This window comes from Caloenas nicobarica, chromosome 2 (genome assembly GCF_036013445.1).
Source record: "Caloenas nicobarica isolate bCalNic1 chromosome 2, bCalNic1.hap1, whole genome shotgun sequence".
NCBI lineage: Eukaryota > Metazoa > Chordata > Aves > Columbiformes > Columbidae > Caloenas > Caloenas nicobarica.
The window spans coordinates 92196523-92215934 of record NC_088246.1 but is presented as its reverse complement, the minus strand read 5'-3'; the positions used below and the strand labels follow the sequence as shown (position 1 = coordinate 92215934).

Genomic DNA, 19412 nt, shown 5'->3' with positions numbered 1-19412 from the left:
TACAAAAAATGAAGGGTTTAAATTGTCTGCCTGTTGTCAGGATGGGGGCTTGAATTCAAGCATCAAGTGCAGTACTGTTGGTGGTGATGAGAGAGTCTGTAGGTGATGCTGAGGTTCTTAAAATCTTATCTTCAGCCAGTGGGAGGAAGGGAGCTCTTGTCAGCATGATTAGGTAAATTGCTGAAATCAGAGATTTAGAGTTTGCCCTTCCAGTTAACAGTGCCTTCTGCAAAAGAAGTGAGAAGTAATAATAATAATAATAAAATAAAAATCCCAGATGTGGAAAGGATTGTTCCTAATTCTTTATGCTGATGTATTTCCTATAGGAATGGTATTCTTAAGACAGCTTTTCCATATGAATGTGTAGTATGCAGTAACTGCAATACAACCAAGTCAGCTAATGATGCAATCGTTTTTACAAGTATTGCATATTTAACCTTAAATAGGACTGTACTCGAAAATGCACTCTCTAGAGTATTATAACTGTTGATGTTTTGTAAATATCTCAATCAAAACACTTCATTTAAACTATTTTTGGCATTTCAAAACTTCTCTTTTCTGAGAACACTCTGCCTTTTTGAACTCTGTACTTCCATACGCACAAGAACATCATGTATTTATCATTAAAGAAAATAATGGTGAAACTTTTCTTCAGGGTTATCTATGCCCCCTTCCCCATAGAGGGGGATGGCGGCGTCTTTTTTTCAGCCAGAACAGGATGGTTGACTGTCGCAATTTTCTTAAGAGCACAGTTTTCTGTGTGTATCATTCATGGAAGTAATTGATGCACTGCGGCAGTACAGGCAGAGCAGAGCGCAGCATAGTGAATGCTTGTTTTGAGAAAATCACACCTTTCTCATTGTGCCGAGTCTGTAGTTCCACTTCTTACAATGGAGGTCAGTCAAAAACTTGCAGTAGAGAGCACTATTACACAGCTGCTGAGATGACAAGTCTTCTGGGCTGAAGAAACCTTACACTGTCCTTTACCCTGTGCTGTAGGGAAGTGCATGCATGGGCAGCACGAAAAAAATCAAGTAGATCAAAGTAGTTGTTTGCTTGGCTCATAGTTATGGTCGGAACCCTGTATTCATAGCATAACCCAAATCTGTAAGGCTCATTCATGGAACACCAAGGCAAGTAAATTGCAGAATAGAGTCACCTGCGGAGCAGATTTCCCAGTGGTAGATTTATCAGCCCCTGGGTTCTGGGACAGGCAGAGACAGTGAGTGTGCCCAGAGTGGGACATGTTGCCAGAGGCAAACCCAGCAGTTGTCTCCCTGGCAGCTCTGTTAAGAAGGCTCTTCTTGCTGAAAACGTGTGAAAAAGTGAGAGCAAATTGAGGTTTTTAATGATTTGCTTTTCAAATCCAGGAGTTAGTTGATTTTTCTCTGGAAACTTTCAGGATTGCCACTAGATGGTGCCTTCTGCAAAGGTGTTGCAGGCCAGCCTGCTGCGGAGTCACCCAGTACATCTTCAGCAGTGATTCCCTAGCAGTGGGGAAACCTCAAACGATCTGTGTGGTCATAAACAGGTCTTATATCTTTTCAAGCTTTTCTGTGGCAACTGGTTGGCCTTAGTTTTCCTTTTCTTGGTGTGGCAGTACAGGTGTATTATATAAACTGGAACTTGAAACTCTGTTGGTCCTACATAGACTCATGAGGCATATCTCAGGAGGTACAAACTTGTCTGAACAGTAACCATACAACTAGCATAAGGTGGGATGATTTGATCGCAGTTTATTGCTCAAGCTGAGTCTTTGCGTTTCCATTTCTCCAGGAAATGCCAAGTTGCTTGGAGATGGAATCTGGTATTCTGATGAAGTGACAATATTGGTTTCAGTCTCAGCTTAGAGACTTCAAAGGGGTACACCTTTATTTGCAGATCCACATGGAATTAGGCCCCAAGTGACTGCAGTTGTCTTTCACATGGGTTTGGAAGAGCTTAACTGACTTTCTGGCACACAGAGCTTAAGCTTGTAAACTAGTGTTTACAACAGCGAGTACAGATGGGTACTTCTGTTTATTTTACATGCACAGTTACCTCACCCAAGTAATCAAGTTATAAGCAACAAAACAGGCATAGATGCCTGACAAGTCATTTTTCACATGCAATTACCTACTTTGTGCTTGCAGTTGCTGTAACGGTATAGTAGTTGCTTAGAAAAACAAAAAGGGTTTGATTCCTTTTCATTAGAATCATTATTGTAAATGATGGGGCAGGAGATGCCACTTTGCTCCTCTTAATGCTTAGTGCTTCTGTGTTTATAGGCGCCTTCAAGAAGAAGAACAGCAATTCAGAACATCATCTTTGCCGGCCATCCCAAATCCCTTCCCAGAACTCTGTAGCCCTGCAAGTTCTCCAGTGCTGGCCCCTGGATCTTTACCTCAGAGTCAACCTGCTAGTAAGCATGTGAGTATGGGATGAAGCTCTGGGTCATCTGTTTGCGTTCAAACCTGCAGTGGACTATTTCATTTTGAAGGCAGAAAGTTTCCAGGTAACTAGGCACACTTATAGGCTTTGTCTGAGTAGGGCAGCACTGGCCGAGAGAGTGTCTTTCAACAGATTTCAGACCTTATTTAAAAGATTTGTAAGAATGAAGTGTAAAAATTAGGCAAGTCTCTTTCAGGTACGTGCATATTGTGAGTGAAGCACTAATGCTTAATATCTTTCAGATTTTGTTATCCAAGGTAATGACTTACTAATTCAGAATTCAAGTTAATTAGCTTGGAGTTGGAGGAGGATCTGTGCATGTTATACTGCATATTCTAGGTGTCACAAAGACACTGAACAGTTGTTTTCTTTAAGGACATGTTGCTGCTTTATTTTGCTCTTTTTCATGAGGCTGCTCAAAAAGCAAAATAACGTTCTTAGAGCATGTAACTAGGCACAGCTCCTTGTAATGAGACTTAAGGGGAGAACTGTCCCATGGGAAGCTGGTAGAGTGGCTCTCTGGGTTCTTGCTGGTGGAGCTGGCACGGACCGAGCTCCCACATGGTCCAGAGCAATAACCTCAGTGACATTGCAAACAGTTTTTCTTCTCTGTCCTACTCCACACTCTGAGAAATAATCATCTTGTTTTGTATTGATCCTTGAGCACGTTTAAAGAGTAAAGCTGGGCTCAAAAACCTTTATTTTGTAAACTGTGCTGGGTTACTTGGGGAAGAAAAGATGAGTTGCTATTACTGACTGTTGGCTTAGAATGGTTCTGTGCTTTGGCACCCACAAGTGTGATGATGTTCTGTATGCTGATGCTCAATTTATAAGTAGCTCCTACATCTGTTCTGAGTGATAAAAGGGCTTGGGTGGATAGTTCAGCTACAAGCAGTAGACCCTAATGTACACACCCTCGCATCTTCTGTACTGCTCTACATCGCCATGAACAACTGTCTGCTTTCTTGAAAGACAGTTCATCTTCATTGGTTTTAATGTGTTTCCTATATGTACAAGACAGATAACTAAATAATACCCTAGGAAAAAAATTGAGTCCTCCCCTTGGGATTTTAGCAGAACCTCATCAGAGGCCTGGGTACTGGCTAAGCAGAGAGGCTGTTTTGCCAAAGGAGTGTTAATCTGATTCCAGGGAGGCAAAACAAGGGGTAATTCTGCCTCCTGGCACTTGCTGACAGGACAGCAGCACAGCTGCCTTTCTGAGACCAACTGAAGTTGCTGAGGAACCTGTGTTTGCCTTTCCAAATAGTCCCCGGGATCAAGGATTCTTTGCCCATTAGCTTTATGTTTTACTAAAATTAACCAAGCCACCCTAAAGATCACTCTGTAAAGCATTAAGAACCCTAAATGATCCGTGCATCAGTTTTCAATGGAATTTAGAAACTAGTGGTTTAACAGCACATAAATATAAAAATATATAAAAACCAAACTTTTAGTGTATGTAAGAAGATGGCTATAAAAGCAGAATAAAAGGAGATTTTTTTTTTCCCTAAATTTTATGTTATAATTTGAAAACAAAACAAACACACCCCCCCTCCAATCTACCTAACTTTAAAATGGAACATTTTCATGAGCCTTCTGAAAGCCTAAAATGAAATAAATATTTATATTGCTTAGGTATGCTTGCTGCTGAAGTTTTTAATCAAAGACAATCCATCACAGTGGTAAAACCTTTTAGTATGTGAGACGAGGAGGTAAAGCCTGTTGGACAATAGTGGCTTCTTCTGTAGGTGTAGATATACTGTTTTTCAACTGATGGTAGGCAGATGAGAAACACTGGCTCAGAGTGAGAGAAGGATAGTAAAGTGTTCTTTTCCTCTCTAATGAATTATTTTCCTCTCTTTAATGAAGGAGTACAGGAACAAAACTAAGAAAAAAACCCTCTAGTTTTAAAGTATTGATGGAAAAGTAAGAAAAAAAGAGTACGTTCAGTTTCTTCATGAAGGAAGAAAACTTATTTTTAATACTTCAAACGTGGAGTGTTGCTGGATAACAAAAGAATCTGTCTGTTCCACCTCCTCATAGGATGGTAGTTGTGTTTAATCCAGCTCTAATTCTCTTCAGTAGAGTCTGCCAAGTATCCTGAATAAAAAATGAGTAACTTAAGAAATATTATACATCTTTCCAACTTCATCCCATTAAAAGAATATATAGTTTGGGAATTTAGTAAATTATTTTAAGACGTTTTTTGCTTAGATAAGCGTCCATACATACAATATAAACTACTGGTTAACAAAATAAGTGATGAGTTTAGTTAAAGGACTGCAACAGCACATTGTAATGGCTGGTAGTTAGTGAAAATGAGCTATGTTTCAAGAAAAAATATAACTACAATGTTAAATGTAAACCAAGGTTAAACATAATGATGCTTAATTTAAGGTTCTCTGCTTGCAGATTACAAACAAGTATTAAAATTGGAGATTGGAGTGAACCATTCTGATTACACGGGATATATGAGGTGTTAGTGAAAAGCAATTCCTTTCATGCCTCTTGAGCATTTGTGGGTAAATAGGCAAATAGTGGTTCCCGCTGGCAGTGCTGCAGCTCTGATCACACAGGACACCGTGGCACACGCGTGGCGTGGAGGAAATGTTGCCTTTGGCAGTTCATATCTAGGGGATCTGAGAGGGACCCAGGTTAAAGTTGTCTTAGGGGAATTCAAAAAGGAGTGGATATTTTGTTTGATCCTGTGGAATGGTGGGTGGTCACTGGGAAGCTGGGATGTCTGAGATGACTTCATAAGAAACAAAGTGTCATTACTATTGTTCCGCATGGAACAACTCAGTCTTATTTTTTAATAATTTCAAAATACACCTCTGCAATGATAAGACCTGGTAGTGGTTACGCAAGAGGAATTTAAATATCCGGTTGTGTTAAACACAGAAGAGTCTCATGTCATATTGCCAAGCCTTGGGCATAAAGAAATGCCACTTCTGTCCAAGTTCTACTGAATTAAAACTTTTTCCTGGTGTATTGTTCCCTATAGGAGAAGGATGCACATGTGAAGGAGATTTCAGGTCATAAAGCTTGAATTATATTTGCAGCTGAAAAAATGGATGTTGCGTTTTTGCATATGCAAAACTTTATTCATGTAGCTGGAGCTTGAGACATATATTTCTTGTCGAGATACTTTTGATCCTTTTAATTATTTTTTTCATGCAGTTGCCACTGCTTTTTTTAGCAAGTGGTTCGCAACGTTGCTTATGCACCGCTCTGCGTTTGTTTCATGCTTTTTCTTGGCTCAGCAAAGAAAGGTAAAAGCAGTAAAACAATGAAAACCAGCTGTAATAAACCTTTCTTACTTTTTTTTTTGCAGTAGTTTCTTTTTCGTTTTGTCCTGATGATGAAGTCTCATTCAAAGAAGTGCACGTCATGAATAATTTTTTTTTTTAAAATGTATTTTCTGAGATCTGTTGGGTAATGGTACCGATTTCACCACTGCAAGAAGCGGGATGCCACCTCTAGCTCTGCTGCTTATAAAGCCGATTGTTGCAGGAGCTTCCACAGCTGCTCCACAGAAGACCAAGAACAGTGAGAAATAACAAGTCTTCTGTACTAGCACAAAACTAAAAACACATGTAGGCAAATGGAATAGTCATTTAATGGGATCATCAATATATCAATCTGGGACGTAAAACGGGAACGTTAGGCTTATTGAAATCATTGCCGATTTTGTTTTTTTTTTGACTCTGGATAATCTTCTCTGCTTTAGGAAAAAAAAGCCTAAATTAAAAGATTTTGTACATACTTTTTTTCTTTTTTAGCTCATAGGTTGAATAACCAACCCATAGTTTAGTAGTAAAAGATTTAGATAGGAAATAGCTGTGACCCTTTAGGTAACATTTTGAAGGCTATCCTGCACTGAAGCAGCCTCCGCGGTGGCGGGGTCTGGGCTCATACTGTTGTGTGACCGAACACATCTGGTGGTAGAGCTTAAGAAATTACTTGTAATTAAACAGACATATGCTCCTTGCGAGTTCAGTGCCACGGTCCTTTATTACAGTTCTGCAGGTGGAAACAGCCCGCTTTGAGCTGGTTTATAGTGAGAAATGTTAGATGTCAGCCTGTTGACAGTGAACGGCATGTGGTTCTGTGAAAATTGGCGCCACTAAAGTTTTAGTAACGTGGTCAACCAGCTGGTGAGTACCTGGGCAAAAAGTACCAACTGGCTGTGCTATTGAGTCAGTAGCTACTTCAGCTCCTGGTGGGGTGAGCGAGACATTGCAGTGGTCTCATGTTTGGAGAAAGTATGGGCGTTCAAGCAGGAGCTGCCAAAAAGCTCTTATGTTCTTGAGTTGAGAGCAGCGTTGTCCTCCAGCTTGGGCAGGAGGAGGCTGGTGGGAGAGGAGCTACCTGATCAGTGCATGCCAAGCGTTTTCTCCTTCATCGTGTGCCTTTGTCCTCGCAGTGCCACCTGTCTGTCTGTCACTACAGAGCCTGGCTGCGAGCTGGGAGAAACTTCAGGCCTCTGTGAGCACGTAAGTGCTCCCACTTTCCTTGCTGGGAAGGGCAGGTAAAGGTGAGAGCAGAAAGGACACTTTTTGGGTGACTCCATGGGGCACTGCAAGACTATTTGATTTTTTTTTTTTCCCCCCTCTCTGTTTTCGCCACATCTTTGTTTGTAAAACGCATGCGCACCTACAAACACAGGATCAGCCCACGTCTGAGGGGGACAGCGATTGTGGGCTGGGAGAAGGGACAGCTGAAAGTTTTTAAAACATCATTTACTTAACAATATAAATATGTTTGTCTAAGAAAAATGGAAACCGAAAAGTTACATCAAACCAAGACCAAATATTTGTCCAAAAGATTGCTAAAAACATCAGACAGCTAGGTTACCGCTAATTGAAGTCCATCTTTGTGTTACTGGTATAAACTAAGAACTGGTTGGTAACTTAGGTTATAATTTCTGGTTGTGTACAAATATTTTGGAAAAAGCATGCAATAATTACATGTAGGTCACTGCAATGCCACAGGATATTAGGCTAAAGTATCTTGTGTGAGTCAATGAAGCTTTCAACTGTAAAAATAGGGCAAATTTCTCACATCCCCCCTCTATACAGCCCAGGCAAACTTCCAAATAGCAGTTTGATGTACCAAAATTATTTACTCTTCTATTAAATTCACAAATGGGTATGAATTAATGCCATTCTTTTTTTCCAGATTTAGTTATCTTTCAAGGCAACTCCTGTAAACCGACTTAGTTTTAATTGTTTTAATTACATGCTATAATGCACTTGAAAAAATCTTTTCCTTCCTGTAAAACATTTCTATTAAGCTCTTTTGAAACAAGGATGTTGATTTCCAACAGAGAAGCTGTATAAAAATATGAACTTCTTTATAATGAAAACTTTCTGTACTAAGTTAGGTTTTGCGTGTGTGACAGCATATTTTGTACTTAATCCTGCGGTTGAATAACCTTTAGCAACAAGATATTTTGAAAATAAATACTGACATCAGGTTGAGTCAACAGGACTTTACTTCCTCTTAAGAGGCCAAATCCTGTAGTGGGATTAATCTGGACAATTCTTTAGGTCCAGGTCCAGGCACTCCCTTTGACCCAACTTTAAAATATGGGGTTTTCTGAGTATCTGTCATGACATATCATGTTGTTTCTCTCAGATCTTTCTTTGAAGCGAAGTGCTTAAACTAGCTAACTAAATAATACATAGATTGCTCTGTGGCATGTTTGATGCCTTTCTTTATGGGAGTTGCTGTTGTGTTTGGGAAAAATTGGGAAAGATCAGGCCTCTGCTGCAGGGCTGTGATCTAACTGTATTAAAAACCAAACAAACAAACCAGGCCTTGCACTTCCTGGGTGCCTTTTTCTTGTTTGGAGATATAACACTTTCCCGCACTAAATGAGCTAAATTTGATGGACAGTCTAGGAAAGACGTTGCGTTACTTGCCATCTTGTGTCATGCGAACATCTTGTCCTGTTACTCCTGAAGAAACTGGGGCGGGTGAGCTCACGTGGTTTTGAAAGTCTCATTTGCTCATTACTGCAGAAGAGAGTAACGAATAAGTGAAGACTAATGAGTCTGCTGGACTAAACTGAAGACAGACAGTCCTCAGTGCTGTCAGTGCTGGGCAGTCAGTGGGTCTCAGGATTTTCAGCTGGAGCCCCACACGTGGTCTTCGGTGTCAGCATGAAGTCAAAGCTGCCGTTTCTCCTTCCACGTGTTACAGCGAGAGGTTTAGTGGCAGAAAGGAGTCTCTTCATTTATGCTTTTGGGAAGTGCCAGAACAGTAGCAGTTACAGTCCCAACATGAATTACTGGAAATATTAAGGGCACCTTGCGCTCAAACCCAAAAGTATGTTATTTGTTGGGATTTTTTTGTTGTTTTTAATGACACAAACCTGGCCACACTCCCCAGAGCGTTTTGGCTCCCTACCCATAAGCGATGCTTTGGCAGTGGATGTTGTCATTTCATAGCATGCTTGGGACTGGCGGCAGCATGCTGGGGGACGCGTTGCCTGGCCAAGGGTGGTTTGTCACACTCTGAGGGACGGGACCAGCCCGACCCAAACCTGCCCTGCTGTGGATGTACTGGTAGCCACACCAGGTGTTCAGACACACAGCAATGCTTGCGGATGTTTTAAAAAGCTGTTTTACAGTAATAACACCATTGCAATTAACCTCTAGGACTGCCTTTTGTAAATACTGAGCAGCCTGTAGTATAAACTGCAGTAACTGTGAGCTAGTCTGTTCACACTAGATTTTTGTGTATGCATCTCGGTTACGCGTGCCCTTGCATATTTTTGTTGTGCAATGTTATTCTTGCAATATTTTATTAATGGTACAGTGAGAATATAACTTAGCTGTTCTATGCTTTGATCAGGAACTGACAAAACTGAGAAGCTATCAGGCGGGACAGTGTGGGGAAAAAATGGGAAAATGTAACATGAGAGAAATGCTAATTCTCTCTGTGCCTAGCGAGGCAGGCAGGAGTGGGTTTGGGTGTAAACATCAGTGCAGTAGGGAATTAAAAAAAAAAAAACAACACACAAACCCAAAACAAACAACAACAAACAAACCAAACAAAAACACCCCCCCAAAACCCCCCAAAACCCAAACCAAAACAAACAAAAAAACCCCCAAACCAACCAGAGCTATATTGAGTGACTGTAATTGTACCATAAGTGAATGGTTGAGATGAATCAGAGATGTCATAACTTCATACCGATAGCCTTTAAGGAGTCGCTCAACATAGTGGGAATAGCTATGCTGTCTCAGCTCTCGCTGCTGTCGGGAATCGAGATGTGAGTTTGGGTCAACTTTAGACATTTTGGATAGAAACCTTTTTGGACCTCTGCCACCCAGTAGGACAGATGCAAGGAAGCACCAACTCATAGGTTAGAGCCTCTGCTGTGTATCCTACATGACCTTGCAGCACCATGTTGCTGCCAGCAACTGGTGGGCGAGTTGACCACGGGGTCCTTTCGGAGATGAGCCCAGGCCCTGGATGTATGTAGCGCAGGACTGGGAAGATGCCCAGTTTCTTGCTTGTGTGCTGGCATCTACTTCTATGGATGGAATGCAAAGCCGGCGTCAAAGCCAGCGTTTGTTCACTTCCAAACCATCAGCACAGTGGTTGCTTAAGTATCAGGAGTGATGCTGTTGATTCACAGCAGGAAAAAGGTTTCTTTGGGCTTGCTGTAATGACCTGGACAGTGAACTGTGCCCACGTTAAAGTGGAAATCTGTTTGAAATGTCTGTCTTCACTTAGGTGGTATTTGTGTGTGGATGCACAGGGGAAGAATGAACTTGCAGGTTTGTTTGTTGTGGTAATGGGATGCTTATGCATTGCTCCAGAGCTTGCAGATACGGTTTTGTTCCATTTCATAAACAGAGGGGATGTTAGTTGGAATTTAATAACATTTTTGCATTAGAAGAATATTGCTGAGTTAATTAAATCATTGTGGGATGAGTTTCAATTCTCTGTTCTCTTGATTGATAGTCTCCTTATTGCTATCAAATTCTTATTTTATTATTCCTCTAATAGGAGTGCAGAATTACTGTACTAAAAAGAGATTTTGTTTCATTAATGTAAGTACCTCCAATCTTTTGCTTCAGCCTGGCTGTAATCTGAACATCATTTACAAAACTTACATAAAACTGAGTTTAATCTGGACTTGTAAAAGGCAAACCATCACTGATTTGGAAAAGCTAAATGTTACGTTCCTCCATTGGCATTAGGATTTCTTGTTCTCTCCAGTGGTAGACCCTGCTGCCCTCATGTCAGGCTTACTGGAGCTGGATTCTTCTGGTGCATTTCAGGAAGGAACAGAGTTGGAATAGCACTCAGAAGCAAAATGGATTGACTATCAGTGAGGACTTTGGATGTGAGATCCCACCTTGAGCATGGATTGGTTTGTGGATAAAGCAACTTTGTTTCAGCAGACTTATTACAAGTAAAGTTAAATTAAAAGCAAAGCAAAAACTGTTCTGCAGGTTTGTGTGTGTTGTGTGGTGTTTTTTTTTTTTTTTTTTAATATGGGAAAGGAGTAAAGGCGAGAGAGACCTTTAAAAGCTGTTTTTGTTTCTCACCAAACAGGTGCCACCTTAATGCACCCAGATCTTTCCAGCCATTCCCTTTATCTGCCTAAATCTCTAGTCTGGCCAGAGTGAGGAACTGCTCTGCTTTTTGGAGATATTTAGATATGAGCTATATACATTCTCAGTGGAGACTGCCTTACCCTGCACACACCTGGTGTCCACGGTGAGTGATGCCCATCCAGATACACCTGGGAGCATCATCCCCACCCACGGCAGGGCGGGAGGCACTGGGCTCCCTAAACCCAGCTCAGCAGCTGCAAAGGGCCCGAGCACCAGGAAGCGGCTTCTGGTGCTGGGAATGATGTCCCTGCCCTGCAGCCACCAGGGAAGATTGGCTGCCTCGCCATAGGGTGGCCTTGCATGCGTTCTTCCTCTCGCCTTTTTGGGTTCACCTCTAAAAACCACATTTCCCCACTATCTTTGCCCAAACAAGTAATGAGAGTAGGAACAAACCATCGCTGAGTAAAATAATATTGCTTTTTTAAAAAAAATCAACAAATGAAGTGCAGAACATGACAGTCAAGAATATTCTAAGTTAAATAACAGCATGCTGATAGTAAACCACCAGGATTTAATTTTACAGACAATTTGCCTCAGGCTTCCATAAGTCATTTTTGAGCTTGTCCTTGCCTGAAAGCTGTTAAGAGCAGCTAATTATTCTGAAGTAACTTCCTTGTCATACTGTTACTGGTCGCACTTATTTTCCCTATTGCTTACTAAAATCCACTGAAAGTGAGCCAACTACAGTATTTCCAGACCTTATAAATAGCTTCACAGATGTTTGCAGCAATTCCCATTCCCCAAGTACTCAGTTATGTAGAACAAACTAGACTGAGTCTATGCTAAACATTGGGTATCAGGTGCACGGTTTTAGCATTGAAAAATACCTGCCGTGCTTCAGATTAGAAATGTTGTTTACTTAGTTATCTCAAACTCCAAAATACTGTTGTTTTTAAGTGTATGTGTGTATATATATATATATATATATATACACACATATATGAGAAGATGAAAAGATTGCTTGAAATACTGTCATATACCTTGTAATTGATTTAAGGAACAGCTTGAAAATATTACAGCTTGGCAAAGCTTTGTAAAGCTTGTCCAAGTGAGGCTAAGCCTTGCCCCTTGAGTTACAGCCTTGTCAAATGAGCGTCCCCTGATAGGCAGATTCAAATGATATCCAGTTTAAAAATGTCCTTGCTGTGCTTGAAGCTAATGTTGTTCCACTTGTAGCATTTAAAAAGTTCTAAATATGTTTGAGAACCTCCGATTCATTTCCTCTCTTGTCTGCTTCACAAGAGACGCCAAGGCTGGGTTTTACTCATGGGTGTGGATCCAGTCAATGTTTTAAATGCTATTTGATGGAAGTTTTGTTTATGCTCTTTGTTTATCTTTGAGTGTACTTAGCAATCATGATTTGCATCCTAGTCTGTTGGGGCTTTTGGTTGGTTTTTTGTTTGGTTGGTTTTACTTTTTGTTTGGTGTTGGTTTGTTGTTTGTGGTTTTTTGGGTTGGTTTTTTTTTTTTGGTGGATTGTCTTTGTGTTGTGTTTTTATTATTATTATTAGTTTGTTTGTTTGACTGCACAGATGAAAAAGATAATCCAAATCCCAAATCTTTTGTCTGCAGAGGGAGGCTGTTATTCCAAGGGGAGCGGAGTGCTTATCTGCTGGGGCGGGGGCAGGAGAGCAGCAGATTCAGCTCCAGGGATAGAGAATGTGTATTTCTAACCGTTTGTACAGTGTGACACATTTCTCAATATTTTCTAGGTTATTAATAAGTAGGGGAAATCGGGAGGCAGCCGGCTATATTTGTGCAAATGTACCTTTAGCGTGATTTCCCTTCGCTCTCAGTGAACATTTAGTTCTGCTTTACACTGCATGCGAGCTACAAATGAGCATTTGCTTGCAGGCTAATTAAGCATAGCTTAGAGCAGTACTTAATTGCAACACTTCAGGCAATACAGAAGAACTTGGAGCCAATCTGGCTAACAGGAAATTAACTTAGCACTCTGCCCAAGGTTGTGCTAGCTGCTGTAAGGTTTCATTGCCACTTACCCTCACTTAAGTGCGTGGAATAGCACTTGGGCAATCTCCAGAAGTCACTTTTTTGTCTAGGAGAAACCTTTAGGATTTAAACTACTGCAGGAAATTCTTGAAGAAGTGAGACAGGGTGAGGGCATGGCGGAGTCTTTCAGTGGGTAGGGAAATTGCTTGTGCAGCAGACGCTGGCTTTGAGTGTCTCCAGCAGTTCATCCATCGAACAGATGTCCAAACGGGTCCAAGTTGAAAGACTCCGCTATGTTGATGTATAACCATTAAAATGAAAGAGCTGAATGAACTTTATAGAAAGCTTTCTATATGTTACTTTTATCCCTTAAATAAATAATCTAGTAGTTCTGAAGATGATGAAGTAAATTTTACAGCACTGTAAACATGCTCACATCAATTTCTCCTCTTTTCCTCTTTCTCAAGCCTTCTCTAACATGCAGCTGTAAAAACTGTGGTGGTGAGCTGATTCTTGTCTAGTAAAATGCTAGAGGATTATGTGCATGCAAATGGCTTGTTTTTCCCCTAAGCCAGAGCCTTACAAGGGCTAATCACCCTCCATTCAAATAGCAGCTACTAAAGAAGGGGAGACCCTAATAAAATTCCGGCAAAAATAATGTAATAAAATGTTCATAGCACCAAACACATTCACAGTGACTGCCTTCCTTTATGAGTTTGCAGCAACCTCTGCTTTCTGCATAATTGATTTAATCTCCTACAATTATGTCTTTTCTGAACATACATCTGCAAAGTATCTGGAGGTGCAACTTAAAGGCAGTATCTGGGTATAAGTACTGATGGCACATAGAGAAATTAGTGAGGTTTTTTTTAACTACTTCATTATGCTTGTTCTAAAATCTGTTAATGTAGGGAGGTAGAAACTATTTTTTTCCTCTTAAATAACAAGAAAAAATGTTTAAATGGAATTTCAAACCAGTAAGGGATCACTGAGTTCAAGAAATACATTAAATATTTTCTCTTCAAATATTTATAAAGTCTGAGTTGGTGGCAGCTCAGATTGCTTAGCTTAGACTTGCATGTCAATGCAGAACTCTGACCCTGATATAAAAGGACTTCTTCTGTTGTGCACAAAACCACCTCTGCTGGTGCACAGTTTTTACAAGGCTGGTTTTGCTGCATTGACTTAGCAGATCTTTTGAAAGGTTGTTGGAAAGTATTTCCTTTCTGTACTGAGCGATTCTCCTTCCTCACTACAACCATAATAAAGTATTTTGGGAAGGACATATTTGACTTTGGATGACATGGTTGCATGGTATGCTGCAGCTGAACTACCGCTATCTGCAATTAAGTACCTGTATGAATGCGCTCATTTTATAGTTCAATGTGCAATCAACACAATACAAACTCAGAGCTCTTTACCTACAACAGATAAACAGTAGGAATCGCCATGCTTTTCATATTATTTGCTATGCAGTGGTATTTTTTTTTTTTTTTTTGGCTGCTGGAAAGTGGCATATAGACTAACGAACAGCATAGTTGTGTTTCCCAGCTATCGGCAACCCTTTCTTGAATCTCAGCTTGCAAGAAGTGGAGGTGAAAATCTTTTAACTTTGGAGGAGGATACTGGGATTTCTTGCTGAAGGTAATCTTCACCTTTTTGTGTCTGACTTGGTATTGTGAGTGTTCCCATTAGTGGTTGGCTTGAACTCAATGTACAAGTCACACATGGGCTCTGACATGGAGCTGGATTTAATGAGCCTTAGGTTATCAGACTCCCGCTGTCAGATTCATTTGAGATAGGTGTGATAGTCTCAATCTTTTACTGTCCTTCTGCTCAAAGACCTCTTCAGGTAGCTGCTTTCTTCATGTTAAAAACAACTTAATAACAGCAAGTGCTATTTTGGGAAGGTGCTGCATTCCACATTTTGCTTGGTTAGTCTCGTGTTTGACCAAGGGACCTTTGCTTGTGCTCCACTCATCCCACTCTAAGTTACATTGGTCCATACAGGGATAACAATTTCTCTTACAGAATTGTATCCATTTGCCTTTAAATTTATTCCATAGTAAAGCTGAAACAAAGCTTTCTAACAAATGACCACTACTGAGCAGATCTTAGGTAACAGGTTTTTTTACATTTAATGGTAAAGAGACCAGGGAATGTAATATTAGGCAACCACTTATGGTAGTTTTTCACAGTGTCAAGAAATATGACCACCTTTAAGCAGCCTTTGGGTGGAAATTATTTCTGTGAACTATGGTTATGTAAAAATCAAATATTTGAGTTGCTTGTCGGGATATCTTCAGCCAGTGGTGTGTAAGAGTACCTTTTGAGTACATTCATGCTACCTTAGGGTAGCAAAACTATAGAATATGATAAAATGCACTGAAGTGCCTGCTTTACACTAGCTACAGGGGAACCTGAATCATTAGTGATGACTAAATGTGCTCAGATTGAGGTGGCTAGTAACAGCTGAAATGGCTACCGTGACTGTGTAGCTTTGGTGGAATACAATAGGTAGTGATGGAGAATATCCTTTCCTTCCCCTAAGTTACCGAACTGTTTGATTAGGACCAAATCTGGCCTCGTTTTGAGGTAGGAAATGTTTGCTGACCATTCATTCCCCTGAATGGCCAGCCTCCTCATCAGTTACTCCCCCAGCAGAAACAGCAGAGTTTGTTTATCTGGAGAGATGCTGGCAGCTGCAGGGCTGATTTTTTCCATCAGCTGTTAAGTGCCAGTGAAAAATGATCAGTTTCTAACGGCATTCTTGTTTTGCAAATTAAAGTCTGCTCTTCCATGCGTCTACTTGGTGTTCTAACTTCAGTATGCCATGTTCAGACATCTGAGGTAGCCAATTTCAGTAGATATCTATATCTATATAGATAGGTATCTAGATAAGATATATATATATTTTTTTTCAATAGATATATAAAATTTGGGGAGGGAATGCAGGCTTTCACAAGCAGATACATTTAGCCATTGGTACTTGATACACAATAGTGATGCCAACTCTTGTGAAAATATATATATATATATTTTTAAGGAACAAATAGGATTCTTTGAGAAGCAGGAGTAGGCTGGGAATCTCCTCTTCAAGAGGCAGTAAGCCCATAGGGGAGAGTAATAGCAGGAGTTTCAAAGGTAGAGGGTTGTGGAATTGAACCACAGTTTCAGAAAATAAATGGCCTCTGATATGCCTACTGATTTTGTGCTAGGGAAAGCTATCCTCAGCTCTCGTCTTCAGTAGAAAACCACATGCAGGGTTGATTCCCCAAATTAATAGTCTTTGTAATGGATTATCAAAATCATTAGGATGTCTCTGTTTTAGATAGAAAAGCTGAATTTGCCATCACAAAGTGGTTTCCATGTTGAATCCCAGAATGAAGCTACCCGGTAATTTATCTAAATCAGTCTGTATGCATGAAAAATAAGGATCTTCACAGAGAAGGTTAAGCTGTCAGGCTTAACGCAGCACTATCCATGGAAGGGCAAATATATCGTGTGGCACCTAGAACAGGATGAACCTTTTCAATGATTCTTTAAATGCAGTTTTCATGGTATAGCTTGAGTAAGTTCATGCACTAGCTGTTTTGTTACGTTTCAAAAAGTGAAATTCATGGAGTGTAACAGGTTGGCAAAGCCTCAGTTGATGTGAGCCAAGCAAACTTGGGTTTTTTTTCTGTACAGCTGGGTGTACTGAAAGAAGAACCTGCAGAACTCTGGCAACAAACGCACAAAACCACTTATTTCTTACCAGTTACACTTTGGGTCTGATCAGCGTCTGTCATGCTGAAGGGCGTATGAGCAACAGTTGAACTGAAAATAGTTTCAGTACAGAGTAATTTTTGTTAATACCCTGCAGCTAGCCAAATTTTTTACTTTTGCCATGTGAAATCTTGTGCAACAAGATGGGAGAGTTGTGGAAGAAGCAAATGTTGTGACACTTTTCTCCACTGTACAAAAGGCAAGATAGATTTTTGTCCATTAAGAAACCTTATGGTGGTTATGCTAAACCACCATCCGAAGACAAAACCTTTGGAAGCTGGAAAGGGCAATAAAGGGTTTCCCACGTGTACAATTCTCTCTACGTAAATGAACAGAGTGATAAAGAGTGACATTTGCTGAGGTCAGCAGATTTGTGTTGGACAGCGTTAGAAATGTAGTAATAATTATTAATAGCTAATAATTAATTTTTAATTATTGCCAATTATAATTATTAATGCAATCTGGTTTTAATGGACACTTTTAACTTCAAAACAAATTAGTTTTGACTTGTACAGCTATGTATTTAACCTAAGAAATTCTACATGGTGGTTGAACAGAAGAAATCTATACAATGAAATCTGAATGTATGGTACTAGTTTACATAAATGGAAGACTGCAATAAGCACATAGTTTAAAGGAAGCAGACCTTAGTATTCAGTTTCGTACGAAAACCAAGCTAATAGCTGGGGCAGAGGTGAGGCAGGGGAATAAGGTAAAACACTGTTTACATTCATATATATTTATTTATAAAGTTTTGTCTAGAAGAGACTATTAAATTATGTTGCTCAGGATCCTAATCTGAGATGTTTACATGTCTTTTGTTATATGTTGATCTAAGTTGTTCTTTTGCCCTTTAAGCCTAGCCTTCTTCAAGTTGTTCTCACATAGCTGGGTCTGTTTGCCAAGTGCAGAACATTTTTTAAAAAATGTTTTATTTTGGATGGGAATGGAATTAACTCACTCATGGAAATAGGAACTTCATAACAAGAAAGATGTCCAAAGGTTGATCTACCTTCTGCCAGTCAATCTGGAAAAAAAATGAGCTTGTGAAAAGGCAAAATAAGCCTGACATCAGTGCCTTTACATTCTTTTTCAGTTTCTCTGTGGTTCAGTTTAAGCAGCTTTCAATGACCTAGATTTTTCTCAGCATAATTCTTAAAGAAGATCCATGATGTAAATAGAGAGCCATCAAAAATCCTTCAAAAAAACCTTGTTATTCGTGCCAGGATGGAAATAAAGTCACTAGTGTCTTTTCATGGTGGATTTCTTTAGCTTATTGCCAATAGTTTAGGGAGAGTGAGAAGGGGAAGAAGGGAGCACACTTCAAGGTGATGTCTGGTTTATGTTATCGATAATGTATAAAAATACAGAGTCAACTCCCTTGTCATTGCCTTTCTGGGTCTTGGAAATTGTTGATTTCTCCACATTCAGCAACAGTAGTAAGGCCACTGCTAAAAAAGATTTCCCATTTAATACTGTGGGGAACTGGTTTCTAAGGAGTGTCTCATTGTCTTAAAGAAAAGATTCGCCCAATATTTGGTCTTTTCCTCTAGGAATCTTTTTCATATTCATTTGCCAAACAAAGAAACTTGGCAGGCGAGCTATTTGAATATAAATGTCTTTCTAATGCAGCTAATTATTTTAAATGTTTAATGGGAGTCACATGAAAATTGTTGCATAAACGTTTCAATTAGAGAGAAGGCTTGTTGATTGCATTTGTGCAAGATGTTTAATTGGGTGGACAATGCAGAATAAATACATTTGGAGATTATATCAGATTACTGGCTTTTCGGGAGATGCCTATACGGAGGAAACAGATTTGCTTCCAATCAACTTCAAATATAAGGTAGCTTAATTGGAAGCTGACTGTGCCTTGACAGCTTCAGAGCAGCAGTGACTTCCATGTAAAATAATCTGAAGCAGATGCTGAATGAAGAAGTAGCATTTTATTCCATGCAAGCTTTGGCATCAAATCTCTAGAATTATGTTATCTAGTTCTATATCAGGAAGCATTTTTTTATTGTGACATTGGTTTCAGCACACTACCTCATATTTAGACTTACACAGTTAAGCTCATCAGCCTTTGAGAAATGGACTTTAAGTGCTTCTGAGACATATGAGGCATATGCAGAGTCCTGCACCTGGGGAGGAACAACCCCAGGCTCTCGGAGTTGCCCAGCTGGAAAGCAGTTTGGCAGAAAAAGGACCTGGGTGTCCTGGTGGACACCAAGTGGAACATGAACCAGCAATGTGCCCTTGCTGCGAAGGCGGCTGGTGGTATCCTGGGCTGCATTAGGCAAAGCATTGCCAGCAGGCTGAGCGTGGTGATTCTTTATTTGGCACTGGTGAGGCCACATCTGGAGTACTGGGTCTAGTTCTGGGCTCCCCAGTACGAGAGAGACACGGACATACTGGGGAGTGTTTAACAAAGGGCCACAGAGATGATTAAAGGACTGGAGCACCTCTGCTGTGAGGAGAGACTGAGAGAGCTGCAACTGTTTAGCCTGGAAAAGAGAAAGCTCCGGGCCATCTTATGAATGTATATAAATACCTGAAAGGAGGGTGCAAGGAGGGCAGAGCCAGATTCTTTTCAGTGGTGCCCAGTGACAGGACAAGAGGCAACGG

The 19412-nt window shown here is 40.3% G+C and overlaps 1 protein-coding gene across 4 annotated transcripts in view; it reads left to right on the top strand.

Annotated features, from left to right (window-relative positions):
• GRB10 (growth factor receptor bound protein 10) overlaps positions 1 to 19412 on the top strand; it is a 145531-nt gene that overhangs the window by 88395 nt on the left and 37724 nt on the right. For all 4 annotated transcript variants that reach the window (XM_065629874.1, XM_065629876.1, XM_065629873.1 and 1 more), the window contains one exon: positions 2268 to 2409. In XM_065629874.1, coding sequence (XP_065485946.1) covers positions 2268 to 2409 — 142 coding nt within the window. The remainder of the gene's footprint in view (positions 1 to 2267; positions 2410 to 19412) is intronic.